The 12,928-nt window shown below is 48.6% G+C and overlaps 1 protein-coding gene across 1 annotated transcript in view; it reads right to left on the bottom strand.

Annotated features, from left to right (window-relative positions):
* Positions 1-640: 640 nt before the first annotated feature.
* Positions 641-12,928, bottom strand: part of Dnah6 (dynein axonemal heavy chain 6) — a 152,846-nt gene continuing 140,558 nt past the window's right edge. Inside the window, exons 68-76 of the mRNA XM_051202998.1 lie at positions 11,997-12,116; positions 10,902-11,023; positions 9,861-9,990; positions 7,505-7,632; positions 6,198-6,383; positions 5,631-5,703; positions 3,677-3,828; positions 2,478-2,700; positions 641-865 (exon numbers count right to left, since the gene is read on the bottom strand). Of these exons, the coding sequence (XP_051058955.1) occupies positions 762-865; positions 2,478-2,700; positions 3,677-3,828; positions 5,631-5,703; positions 6,198-6,383; positions 7,505-7,632; positions 9,861-9,990; positions 10,902-11,023; positions 11,997-12,116 (1,238 nt within the window). The 3' untranslated portion in view covers positions 641-761. The remainder of the gene's footprint in view (positions 866-2,477; positions 2,701-3,676; positions 3,829-5,630; positions 5,704-6,197; positions 6,384-7,504; positions 7,633-9,860; positions 9,991-10,901; positions 11,024-11,996; positions 12,117-12,928) is intronic.

Genomic DNA, 12,928 nt, shown 5'->3' with positions numbered 1-12,928 from the left:
TCCAGAACATGGGAGGCAGAGGCAGGGGAACTGCCAGAAGTCCATGGGCCAGCTCTGCAGGTATGCCATGGGCTAGCTATGCAGGTATGCCATGGGCCAGCTATGCTGGTATATGCAGCAGTGAATGGGAGAGACCCTGCCTCAGAGTGGACAGTGAGGATTGCCCTCTGATCTTCACATGTGCTCTGTGATGGCATGATGTGCCTACATTCACACACTCATACATGCACACACACACACACACTTATGAGACAGATTTCCCCCCCACCTTTTTTTGCACAAATAATTCAATCCAGTTGCACAGTTCTTAAAGTGAACTTTGTGGGTGACAATGTCAGTGTCAAAAGGTTGGACACACCTGATGGCCGTTGCTGTTGTTGGACCAGCCTTCTACATGTTGTGCTTTTGATAACCTCAACTAGGTCTAGAAACAGAAGTATCTGGGTCCATGTGGCTGGCAGGGACCGTGGGCCTCTCATACAAGTGCGACGAGGAAGAGAGCTTGTAGAAACTTTCCAGGGCTCTGCGCAAGACACTAAAGGGAAGCAGCCTGGCTTTCACGCGGAGTTGGGGAGAGAGTTTAACAGCGGCCGTGTGAACTTGTAACCTCCATGTCACGGCTGGGGTTGCCAACAGAAACAACTAGAAACTTCTTTATTTTAGGTCATGGGAGAGACAACAGCTGCAACAGGTACACTCAGGCCACGTTGAAGTCGCTTTCTCCCCGTCAGGGAGGGCCTCTGGGTCAGCATGGTCCGCCTTCACTCGCTCAGCTGGCAGAGCAGCGCGGATCCCTTGGCAATCCAGTAATCACTGGGCCGCTTGGAGGGTAAGAGGACAGTCACCACGAAGTTGGTTGAATGACCTAAGAAAAGGTACAGGGCGGGGTTGGTGGGGTAAGGGCAGGGGTGGGGTGGGAGAGAAGAGCTGTCATTTAAAGTGCAACCTCTGGATTCACAGAGATAAGATACCGAGGGTCAGGAGACTCTAGTTCCAGACCTGACCGACCCAGCTTCATGCTACACAGACCGAGACTTTAAAAACAGCGCTTTAGGGCCCTTCGGCCTTAGACCTTGTAACTTGACGAGCATGTTTCAGGTTCTCTGTAGTCTGAATGTAGGTGCGTTAGGCTGGGATTAAGGCCTGACGTTCCAGTGGGGTTTAGGGGTATCTATCTATGGTAGATAGGTCTGGGAGGGTCTAGGGACCCTGAAATGAATCAGCATAGTGCCAGGCATTCCGACGTCAGTGTCCAGACACTCCATAGAAAAAGTCACTCTTCTACCTCACTACAATACTCTCCATTATGTGGCTGCCTCGGGGGTATGGAGAAGGCGCTACTGTGCTCGTTTTTGGCACTACTTTGCCAGGCGCCGTCTGTGGACAGGACATCAGGGAACTGCTGTACCCAGCAGAGGGTGCCCTACCTTCTGCTTGCTTTTGTGTCCCATTGAATATCGGGTCTTCCAGTGCGACAGCCACGTTCAGTGGCAGCCAATCTAGACAGTATTCCAATGTATTTGCTGGTTTTATGCAGTTCAGAAACCTGTCCATGGCCCTAAGCACCGCACTGTCAGCTCACGCTCCCCCCCCCCCGCGTTCTTCAGTGCCCGGGACTAATAACTTTCTTAGTGCATTACAGCTAGCATTTATTTTTCCCTTTCACTTCTGGGCATTGAATCTAGTACTTTCCATGCCAGGGAAGTATTCTATAACCAAGTTTCATTCCCAGTCCAGCAGTGTGTGTGTGTGTGTGTGAGAGAGAGAGAGAGAGAGAGACAGAGACAGAGACAGAGACAGAGACAGAGACAGACAGAGAGTCTCATAGATCAGGCTAGCCACACAAAGTTGCTAAATAGTTGAAGATGATCTCCACCTTCTGATCTTCTTGCCTTGGCCTAGGGTGCTGGGATTGTGGGCACATGCCACCATGTCCTGTTTTCCACAGCGCTGAAACTTTACACGGGACTTTGTGCATGCTGGGCAAGCATTGCACCGAGTGACCAACATTTGCTGTTGTTTTTGGTCTTTTCTTTTCTTTTCGAGACAGCATCTTACTCTGTACCTGTGGCTAGTCTGGAACTCACTGTGTAGACCATGATGACCTTGAACTCACAGGCTCCCTGCTCATGCTGGGATTAAAGGTACGTGCCACCCTGCCCAGAAGTGTTTGGGTTTTGGCTGAGGTTTTTATCTAGTTATTACCTTTATAATTAAAACATATTTATTTATTTTTATGTACATGGGTGTTGCTTGCTTGCTTGTGTGTGCAGCTCATGTGCTACAGTGCTCCCCCCATTCTCCCCCCCCCCAGGGGGCAGGGGCAGCTAGAAGAGGTCACTGCACCCTCTGGAACTGGAATTACAGATGGCTGTCAGCTGCCTGGTGGGCACTGAGAAGGAAGCCTGGGTTCTTAACTGCCATTCACTGCTGAGCCATCTCTCAGCCCTACGTACAAATCTTAAGGACGCGCTCACCTGTGGTGGAAAGTGTTCCTGCTCGGGCTCCTGTTTTGTAGAGCGGGGAGTGGTAGAGTGTTCGGATTGGCTCATAGTTTTGCTGTGGCTCAAAATGAACTACCGGCAGCATGGGGTTCATCTGTCCTGGCAACGCGTCTTCTATGACCATCTCATTGTCGTCCCACCGGGAGGCATCCATGAACATCCCATGAACAAGAACGCCGTCTTCAGGGGAGGGCAACTGAAAGACACTCGGAAGTTTAGGGGTGAGCGGAGGGGAAGGGGTTAACAGTTTGGGTCACTGCCTGTGTCCCACCTCTTCAATAAGTACCCCTAAAAACAGTGGGTTCTATTACTGCCCTTTAGAAAGGGACACTCTAATCTGAGGGTAGACCCTCCATTTGGTACTGAATTTGGTGCTGCCCACACCCTACTAGGATGCAGGATTGGGGGGGGGGATGCTCCTGGGAAACCCAATTATGTCGACTTTAGACTGTCTGACCTTATGAGTAATGACTTTACTTTCCCTCTTGAGAAGCAGAGGGAGGTAAGGGCTGGGATTACCGTGTATTCTCTTCAGGGCTCCCGGAGGATCTGGGTGCCCTTCCAGAAGACAGGTTATATATTGGCAATACTATTCGAAGAGTGCAAAACCCACTACGACTGCTCCCTAGCACACCGCAGTTGTTTCCTGTGGTTGTAGTTAGAAGGGGCATGGAGACAGCACGCCAGTTCTGCCAGGAGGGGGCCGCGTGGCTGCTCTAGACACACTTCGTCTATACTATTACCGTGGATTATTGCCAGAGAGCTTTGTGTTGGCTATGTGACATGGGACACTTCACTCTTTGAGTCCTGTCGCCAGCCCCATTTTATAGATGGGAACACCAAAGCTCAGGCGCGCGAGCAATTGTTTCCGCACGCGTGGCTGGTGAAGGGTAGAACCAGGGTTCAAACTCAAGTTTGTTTCGTCCTGAAATCTGTTCTTAATGTCCTATCACACTGCCTCTGTGACCATTGCCGTCTCCATCTAAACAATGTAGATCTACACAGAAAAGCATTTATGTTGCACTGCGTTGGGGAAGTTCCCGTGCAGTTGCTGCTGAGGACTGGCCTTAGGGTGTGAGCTCCGCCCTGCGCCCCACCCCTGAGGAGCGGGGTAGGGCAGGGGAGGCTGACAGTGAGAGGGAGGCTTCGCCATGTGGCCAGGTGGGCGGTACCTCCAGGTCCATGGGAAGTTCTTCTCCAAAATGAATGTCCTTGGCAGCTTCTATGACCGCCGCTTGGTCTCGGTAGACTGGGATCACGTTATACTTGAAACTCAGCTCATCTATAGGCAAATTATATTTCCGAGCATGGTTCTGAAGAGTTCCTGAAAACAGAAAGGGGGGGGGTCCTTTAAAGCACGTTCCTGCTCCACACATACTCCTCACATTCACCCAGGCCGTGCTAGCATCAGGGACATTCATTTCCACACAAACCCTTATCCGGCCCGGTGGATGACTCGGCAGGTGAAGGCACTTGCTGCCCAGCCTGATGACCTGAGTTTGATCCCCAGAACCTACTCCGTGGAAGGAGAGAGCCAACTCCAGCAAGTTGTCCCCTGACCTCCACATCTGCCTTGTGGTATGCATGTCTTTTCTCCAAACAAACAAATGTAAGGAAAAATAAAAAGAAACTCAAGCCATTAACACTCTACATGGGATTAGTTCACAGAGCATAGAAGGCTGGATCATGCTGGGGGGTGAGGTGACTAAGGACCATGATGAAGACCAGAGGAGGGTGCTGGAGGGATGGCTCCGTGGTTAAGGGCAGTTGTTACTCTTGCAGAGACCAGAGTTCAGTGTTCAGTTCCCAGTGTCCACATCAGGCAGCTCACAACCACCTATACAACTTCAGAGCTAGGGGGATTCAACAGCCTCTCCCGGCCTCCACAGGCATTTGTATACACACACACACACACACACACACACACACACACACACACACACACTATAGAACAAACAAACCAGGTATAGTGGCAAACACTTTTAAATCTAGCAGTTGGGAGGCAGAGGCAGGCAGATTTCTGTAAATTCAAGGCTAGTCTAGGCTACATAGTGAGTTCTAACATAGTTAGGGCTACATAATGAGACTGTCTCAAAACAAAACAAAACAAAAAAACAAAAACCAAAACCAACTAAACAACAACAACCAAAAAAAAAAAAAAAACCCCAACCAACCAAACAAGCAAACAAAAAACAAAAACCCAACCCCTCAAAAAGAACAAAAACCAAGAAAACAAAAACAAAAACAAAAAAACACCAAACTAAAACCAAACAATCCAGAAACAAAGGGCAGGAGAGACTAAGATTCAAGGGTCTTGCTCTGCCATGAGAGAGACAAACTGGTGGGAAGGTTTTAGGGCAAGGCTCCCTAACTTCCGGATTTTTCCCGGCTTCCTTCTATGGGCTGTCCATCAGGGAATTGGAATGAGACAAATTGAGCATTGGGTGTTCAGAGCCCTATGGTCTGGGACCCTCTGGGACTCTCCAGCCAAACCCACTAGGACTTATGAAGGGATATTAAGAGTATTGCTTTAGGCTGGGGATGTTGCTCATAAGGTAAAGTGCGTGCACAAATCTCTGGGTTCAATTCCCAGCACTGTCATAAAACTGGGGTAAGGTAGCCTTAAGCATGTAATCCCAGAATTCAGGCGGTGGAGGCAGTAGGATTAGAAATTCAGGGTCATCCGTGACGGTACAATGAGGTCAAGGCCATGTGGGCCACAGGAGACCCTGTCTTAAAATAGAAAGTGTCTTTTAGAGAGAGGAGGCTGCTTAGGGCTGGGGCATGTGCAGGGGACAGCAGTTGAAGCTCTAGAAGGAGGGTGCAGGATGACAGGGTTGTGTCACATGGAGCGTTGGCCCAATAGCTACCTATTCATGGATTTAGCCTAAATCAAACCCATGCATAGAAAACCTGAGAGGGGCAAGGATTAGCTTACCATGGAGCATTTACACACTCCCCCCCCCCCCCGTGATGGAGGAAGAGTAATCCTAGATTGTCCTAGATCACCAGGGTTGGTCAGGGTCAGGCCATTGATGGCCACAGTCCCCCAGCTCCTAGAAACCCTGTTCGTGCAACAAACCACAACCTTTCCCTCGACACTTTCTTCAGGGGAGGCATCAGTACCTGTGAGAAATCCTTGGGGGAAGAAGAACCCGGAGATCCAGAAGGACTTGGGCTGTCCTCTTTTGAGCCACAGCTAGGGGAGAGACATGATTTTATGAGGTGGAATGTGCCATCTAAATCAGAGCTGTGTTGGGAGGGGAGGGTGGCGTCTGATCGAATCCCGAGTTACCCCCTGCCCCTTGTATTACTTCCTGCTGGTCCGTTCCCCTTCTCGCCTACCAGCCCTGACTACAAACCTGGAAGCACAGGGGATAAGAGGCTGGAGAAGTCAAGGCACATTTGGCTGAGTGCAGCCCTGCCTGCCGTGTTTCGCATCTTACAGTGGGGCTATGCACTGCAGCTAAAACTGCAAGAATGGCCTGAGGCTGAAGACCAATGTATAGATAAGAGCCTAGGGAGGATGGCATTATAATCTACGTAAGACTTTCAAAGCGAAGCCATGCTGGAAGGCTCTGTTTCTCTGGAATCAAATGACTCCTAGCAGTCGCTACTCAGAACTCCCTCAGGAGTTTAGGGCCAGCCATGCTGTCAAACCCGTCAAACCCACGCAGGTGACATCTCCCGTACATCCACGAATGCAGTTCTCAGGATAAGGTCTTTGACCCATGATCCCAGTGGCTTCAGGGATGGGTAGGCTGTGTTAGACCAGAGAGAGGGAACCTGGTTGTTGAGGAAACTCTGATACACTTTTTCCATTTCTTCAGACATCACCACGAGTCCAGCAATGGCTTTGTTGAGTGTTTCTAGAGAAATCTGAGAGGACAAAAGAGATGGATGCACGTTGTAGGCATAATTATCGGGGAGTGGACAATGGCTCTCACAGTTTGTATGTGTGTGACTGAGCATGGGCGCATGCTTGCTTGCATGCACGTGGCAAAAGACAACGGCAGGTGTCCATTTGTTTTATTATCTTACGTGCTTAAGTGTTTTGCCTGTGCATATGTATGTGTGCCACATGTGTGCCCGTGGAGGCCAGAAAAGGCCATCTGATTCCCTGGGTCTGATGTCACAGTGGCTGTGAGCTGCCATGTGGGTGCTGGGAATTGAACCCAGCTCCTCTGGAAGAACAAAAATTGCTCTTAACTGCCGAGCTATAGCTCTTTAGCCCTAATTATTATTTTTTTTTCTGATAAGTTTTTTCACTGGCCTAGAACTTACCAAGCAGGCTAAACCAGCTGACCAAAAAAAAAAAAATCCCCCAAGCACCCACTTTTCTTTATTTCCCAGAGAGGGGATTACACATGCATGCCACTGCCCAAGGCTTTTTTGTTTTTCCCGTGGGTTCTGGGGCTTGGACTTTGGTCATTGTGCTTGTACTGACTCAACTATTTCCTTAACCCCAACACACTCTTAACTGAGTGTTGAGGTCCTGGAGAATTTCAGTGAGTTGACAGTAATTCTAATGACTTATTATTTTTACTTATTTTACTTATTATATTTACTTATTTTTACTTATGTGCATTGGTGTTTTGCCTGCGTGTATGTCTGTGTGAGGGTGTTAGATCCCCTGAAGGTGGAGTTACAGACAGTTGTGAGCTGCCATGTGGGTCCTGGGAATCGAACCCGGGTCCTCTGGAAGAACAGCCAGTGCTCTTGACCACTGAGCCATCTCTCCAGCCCCCAACAGTAATTCCAAAGATATAAGGCAGGCCACTGAGGAACTTGAGGGTTTGTAATGTCACACACTCACACAGCCACTGCTAGAATAAGGGAAACACTGATTCAACCGTACACAGCCTGGGTCTGAGGAGTCAGTACAGCCAAACACAAGCCTAGAAATGATAGGACCAAGATTCCAAGCACACTCTTGTTCTTATATGGCTCTCTACCCGGCCTGGCTACCCAGTAGCAATAATGGAGGTAAGCTTTCATACGTGTATTAACTTCAGCAGGTTGTTGAACCGGTCCACTTCCTGTCCAAGGACGGTGGTCAGAGAGTTCAGGCGGCCCTGGGGGTCTTTGACAAAAAGGCTGTCGGAAGCTCCCTCCATTCTCAGGGCTTCTGAAACACAACAGCTGGCTTCTCAGAACAGACATCCATCCTTGATTCCCGTCCTCATAACCCTGCGACCATCATGCGCTTCTCCTTTAAGTTGTATTTATTATTGTTGTGTTTTCCTGTGATATGTGATGCAGGCGCAGGCATGCCGTGACATGCGTGCCTGTGGGGGTCAAAGGGCAACTCTGAGGCATCAGATCTCTTCTGCTTCCACCTTGTGTGAGTTCCGGGATTAACAGAGGTCCTCAGACATGCCGGAGGAGCTCTCTATCCACTGAGCCTTCGCACTGGGCCTGGCTTCTTGTTATGTGTTTCCCCCCTAAAGCTAATTTCTCTCATTACTTAAGACAAGAACTTAAATTTGGCAACATTTTTTTTTTAATTTATAAGACTTTGATTACCCACCTGTGTTTACATAGAAGTAGTCACAAAATAATAAGGCTTAAATTAATGGAAATCATGGGAAAATGTGCCTCCATCCCAGAGAGAGAGAGAGAGAGAGAGAGAGAGAGAGCATTCATCTTCTGTGCGAGTCTGAACATTGGCTTGGGCACAGGCAGTAGGGCACAAGAGACACTGACTGGGATAGTGTGGAAGGAAGGCATACTTGTACCCAAGTAAAGGGCAGCCCGCTCCCTTTCTGGGTAACCGTGGGGGAGGAGCAGGGGAGGAGCTGAGGGGGAGCGAGCGAAGCAGAAGTCAGTGCCACTGTGTGGGATCTGGAGGTCTGAGTGAGGGGATGCTGTGGTCAGAGTGTGGTCAGAGGCGTGTCAGGGAGGCACAAGAAAACACATTTGGGGTTGGGAGATGGGTCAGTGGGTAATGGTGCCTGCTGCTAAACCTGCTAACTCGAGTTCAATCCCCGAGTCCCACCCAGTTAAAGGGAGAGAACTGACTCCTACAAGTCATCCTCTGACCTTACACAAAATACATTTTGCTTTGGCAAAACACTGGGGTCAAACCGGAGGGAGAACGATATGTCCTTCCTACCCCAGTCCTACAAAACGAGGTCCAGATGAGCCGCATGGGCTAGGACCAAGGAAGGGATTGTGTTCTTGAATGTCTGCGGCTAGTGTGAGCACTTACGGTGTTAAGATACACCACACACACACACTGGATTTCTTCCTAAGCACTCACAGTTTGGCTGCTGGAGGAAGTCACTCGGCAGGGTGTGGGTCAGCCTGCTCTCTCTGGACCACAGAGCCGGGGTCCTTCCGGGAGCCTTCTATTCCCCACAAGGGGCACTTCAAGCCCCCAAGTTCTTCGGTGGAGCTGCTTCCCATTTCACAGTGTTAAGTGTGAGCTTTACCGAGCATGGAGGCAAAATCTCCCCACCTCAATGGGAGAAAATGCAGTCTCTGCCGCTGCCCCTCAGCTTTTATTCCTACTCTGCCCCGCCTCTGCGCCCCCCCCCCCCCATTCTCTGTATTTAGAAGAAACTGCTCCCGAGTTTAACTGACAGTCTTCTTCAGCGCTGACAGAACCCACTGTCCCTTGTGTGTTGGGGAGGGGGTGACACGATTATTCTTGGGTCACATGGCTCATGGCTCCCTTTCACCTGGAGGCCTTTAGAGTACTGTCCTGCGTTCTTTTTCTCTGTCTCAGTTTTCTTTCTGTTGTTATGGTAACACTTCCGACCATGAACAATCGATCTAGGGATGTGAATATTTTGTCAGTCTCAGGGGAGTGGGACAGTAGCTAGCTCTCTAGGGGTCCTCCAGGAAAGCTCCATAAATCACCAGCAAGTCAGGTGAAGGTAACACAGCCATTTCTCCCGAATGAAGAAAATACCGAGGTGGATTCTAGAACAGGATTCTAATAAAGCTTTAAGCCATGATGGAAACGGGCCCATCCACGCTGTCCAAGACACACGCACTTAAAATGCTTAGGGCAACCAGGGACTCAATGTCAAAAATTCAAGGTTAACAAGCTGCCACACGTGACCAGCAGCTACTGTCTTGGACGCCACAGGTCCAGAGACCTTAGAATCAGGGCTCAGAGCAAAGGCTGCCTGAAGTTGTGTGGGCTGTAAAGACATGTGGCCCCTCCTGGTCCTTGCGGGTGGGCTGCTGGGGTGCAATAGATTTCTAGACATAAACAGAGAACTCCACGCCAGGCGAGCTCTCCAGGGGGGAGAAAAATCTATGACTCAGATTAAGCCTCCACATCTGCTTCCCATTTAGTTCTCCTCAAGCTCCCGTTGCCGGTGGGCGCCAGCAAGCGTTTATTACCTGGGACTCTGGTGCGAATTGAAGACACGAGCTCCTGGACAATTTCATCATTGCTTTTCCCCTCGCCACCGGAGGAGGACCTTGGCTGGACCTCGAGGATGGTGGTAATCAGGGTGTTGGTCTCCTTGTACTGCAGTGGTGGTAAGACACAGGACAGGGAGGATGGGAAAATGGGAGTCAAGGTGAATGAAGCCTGTCATGAGAAGCGTTCACATACGGGAATAAACCAAGCTCTCAAAAACAAAGGTATTAATTCAGCAGCGGTTAGAAGACAATGCAAGGGTTGCTCTCTTAACCGAATCAATTGTTTTTTTTTTTTACACTAAGAAGGTGGTGTGTGCATGTGCACATGTATGCCGTGGAAGCGGAGGTCAGAGGAGGACTTGTAGGAGTCCACCTTGAGCGTGTTAGCGTGGTAGCGATTGGACGCATGCCATTAGGTTTGGTGGCAGCTGCCTTGATGCACTGAGTTGCGGCACCAGCTCGCTCTCCATCAGAATTTGAGCGTATAGTACCATTGGCTCCATACAGAGTGCTGCTTGTCAGCTCTCTGGACCTACTCATTTTTCCTGACCAAACCCTAATGCCCACTGGTTAGGAAGGAAGGGTGAACAGTGCTTCCCCATCAATCGTCACCTCATTGAGTTTGCCCAGCACAGGCACAGTCGGTGACCTTGGTCTACAATTCTAGCTTGGGCTTTGCAAGCTTAGCGGCACATTTCAGCTCCTTCTTCCCTGGCCTCTGAGACACGATGACACGTGGCCTCCCATGGAGCTCGGGACACAACACCGGAGTGGGCATCCCTGAGCTTGGACTGGGAGCATCTTCCTCTTTTCAGAGTATGGAGCCAGAAGGATTCTGGCCATGATGGGAAGCGAGTCTCATTAAAGACTCCAGGATGAATTGAAGCCATTGCTGAAAGAAAGGTTAGCCAGTCTCTTACTTCTTCCCTGAAGGCATTGCAGCTCACGAGCTGTGAGGGCAGGAGTAATACCTTGAGTTTATATAAACAATATAAATATGTATTTTAAGTGACATGCCTGGAAAACGAGGTTGGCATTTTCATGCATTCCAAAAATTTCTGGATCATCTATCAAAGGTAGATCTTCAATGTAGTCTTTAAATTCTTGGAGACTGTCAGCCAAAGGGGAAAAATAGATGCCTGTCAAGAAAAAGCACAGAGGACAAATGTATATGAATTGGATCAGCAATTGCCTGGTTCTTACATTAATTAAAAAATCATCTGTATGTGTGTGTCTTCCCATGGGTATGCACATGTGAGTCCATGTGCCCGTGAGGGCCAGAGAGAGGGTGCTGGATTTCCTGAAGCCGGAGTTACAGGTGATTGTGAGCCACCCACCCGGTGCTGGGGACAGAATGCATGTCCTCTCCAAGAGCTGTCCGTGCTCTTAGCCATTCAGCCTTGTTTTAGCTCCATAGTCACATTCATTTTTTTTCCCCGAGGCCTTGAGCATCAGCGATGAGCATCATGGTTTTTTCAGAGCATGAAGCCCAAAAGGGTTCTGGCCACTCTCGGAAGTGAGTCTCATTAGGGGATCCAAATTTATGCTCATGTTAGAAACTGTCTTTGTACTGATTTGATAAATAGATTTCTGCTTCATCAAATCAATGGCTGCATTTGCAAAATGTTGAAATCTAGCATCACTGCCCTTTCCCTAATGATGGCAAGACATACTGGTGACTTGAAGCAGTGTCTAGCAACTTAACCATAGGAGCTTTTGTGAGCTTGCACTGTAGTATTCAGATTCCTTCCTCCAAGGAACTGACATCCAAGGCCATTGATCTGCTTCCTGTCTGACCCCAAATGAGTTACCTCCAATTCATACGTCTTCGGTGCTCAACATTTGGTCATGGAAGTGTTCTCTACTTATATTAAAAATACATTATTCCATATCTCTGAAAACATGCATTCAGATATAATACGGTCAAATTTAATAGCAAACAAGTTCACCGGCGGTTGCTATATAATATACAATACTGTGTTCTCGACACCAAACCAGCTTCGACAGTGGGATGGGTTAAAGCTGTGAAGACGACAGGGCACCTTGCTGGAAAACGGAAGGATGCTGTCTGAAGCTTCTGGGGAAGGGGCTTTTTGCATAAAGGTCACTTACCCGATTCAGAGTATCTATAATTAGCTTTCAGGGTCTCAGGAGAGAAAAATCTTTTCAAGACGGTTCGAAGGCATCTCTGATCCCAGGTGTCTGTCACTCTTCCACCGTAGGTGATCTCACCTGGGAGGGAGCGTGCATTTTAAAATGCATTACTGTTTACTTTTTCCATTAGTAGACATTTTCTACAGGTTTATTTATGCGAACATTTAGTTGGTATTGAAAGTGGTGGCTTTACAAATCCACCTGTATTTATTTACTTTTCATTAGTTTAAACTGGGAAGGGCACAGCATCACACAGATTCTGTGTCCAATGGCCTTTGCAGGAAGGTTGCCACTGTTTCCACGAGCTTGAGTTGTTTGCCTCCAGGAGTCACTGGGCTACTTTTGGCTTTATTCACATAAGTATATCTCTGGCCCAAGCAGAATTCAGTTTCATCTCGGGCATAAACACCTTCAATTTTCAGAAGAGCCGTGTGCTCTCTATGGTTCTGGAGACCCCGCTTATAATCAGCAAAAATGGCCTTGCACCAAAGCCTTCCAGGCATGTTTGCCTTTTAGAAATCCTGTTCCCAGCAGGCCTCCACAGCTGCCAAGATAGCGGACAGAGCAGTTGCTATGTCCCTATAATAAACCCATTTTTAAAAAGCAGAAAGGAATCTAACATGCATGCTCTCCTAATTATCTTTCTTTAGTTTTTAAAGATTATATGTGTATGTATGTGATCTTGTAGGAGTTTAGATGCAGAATGAGCATGCAGGAGTCTATGGAGTCTGGAAGGGGGCATCAGATCACTTGGAACTGGAGTTAAAGGTGTTGGTGCTTGGAACAGAACTTGAGTCCTCTGCAAGAGCAGTGAGTGCTCTTAACCACTGAACCATCTCTTCAGTCCCACAATTTTATTTATTTATTTATTTGTTTTCGATTTTTCGAGA

The sequence above is a fragment of the Phodopus roborovskii genome, unplaced genomic scaffold (genome assembly GCF_943737965.1).
Source record: "Phodopus roborovskii unplaced genomic scaffold, PHOROB, whole genome shotgun sequence".
NCBI classification, from domain to species: domain Eukaryota; kingdom Metazoa; phylum Chordata; class Mammalia; order Rodentia; family Cricetidae; genus Phodopus; species Phodopus roborovskii.
The sequence above is the reverse complement of the archived record's forward strand: the minus strand, read 5'-3'. Positions and strand labels throughout refer to the sequence as shown.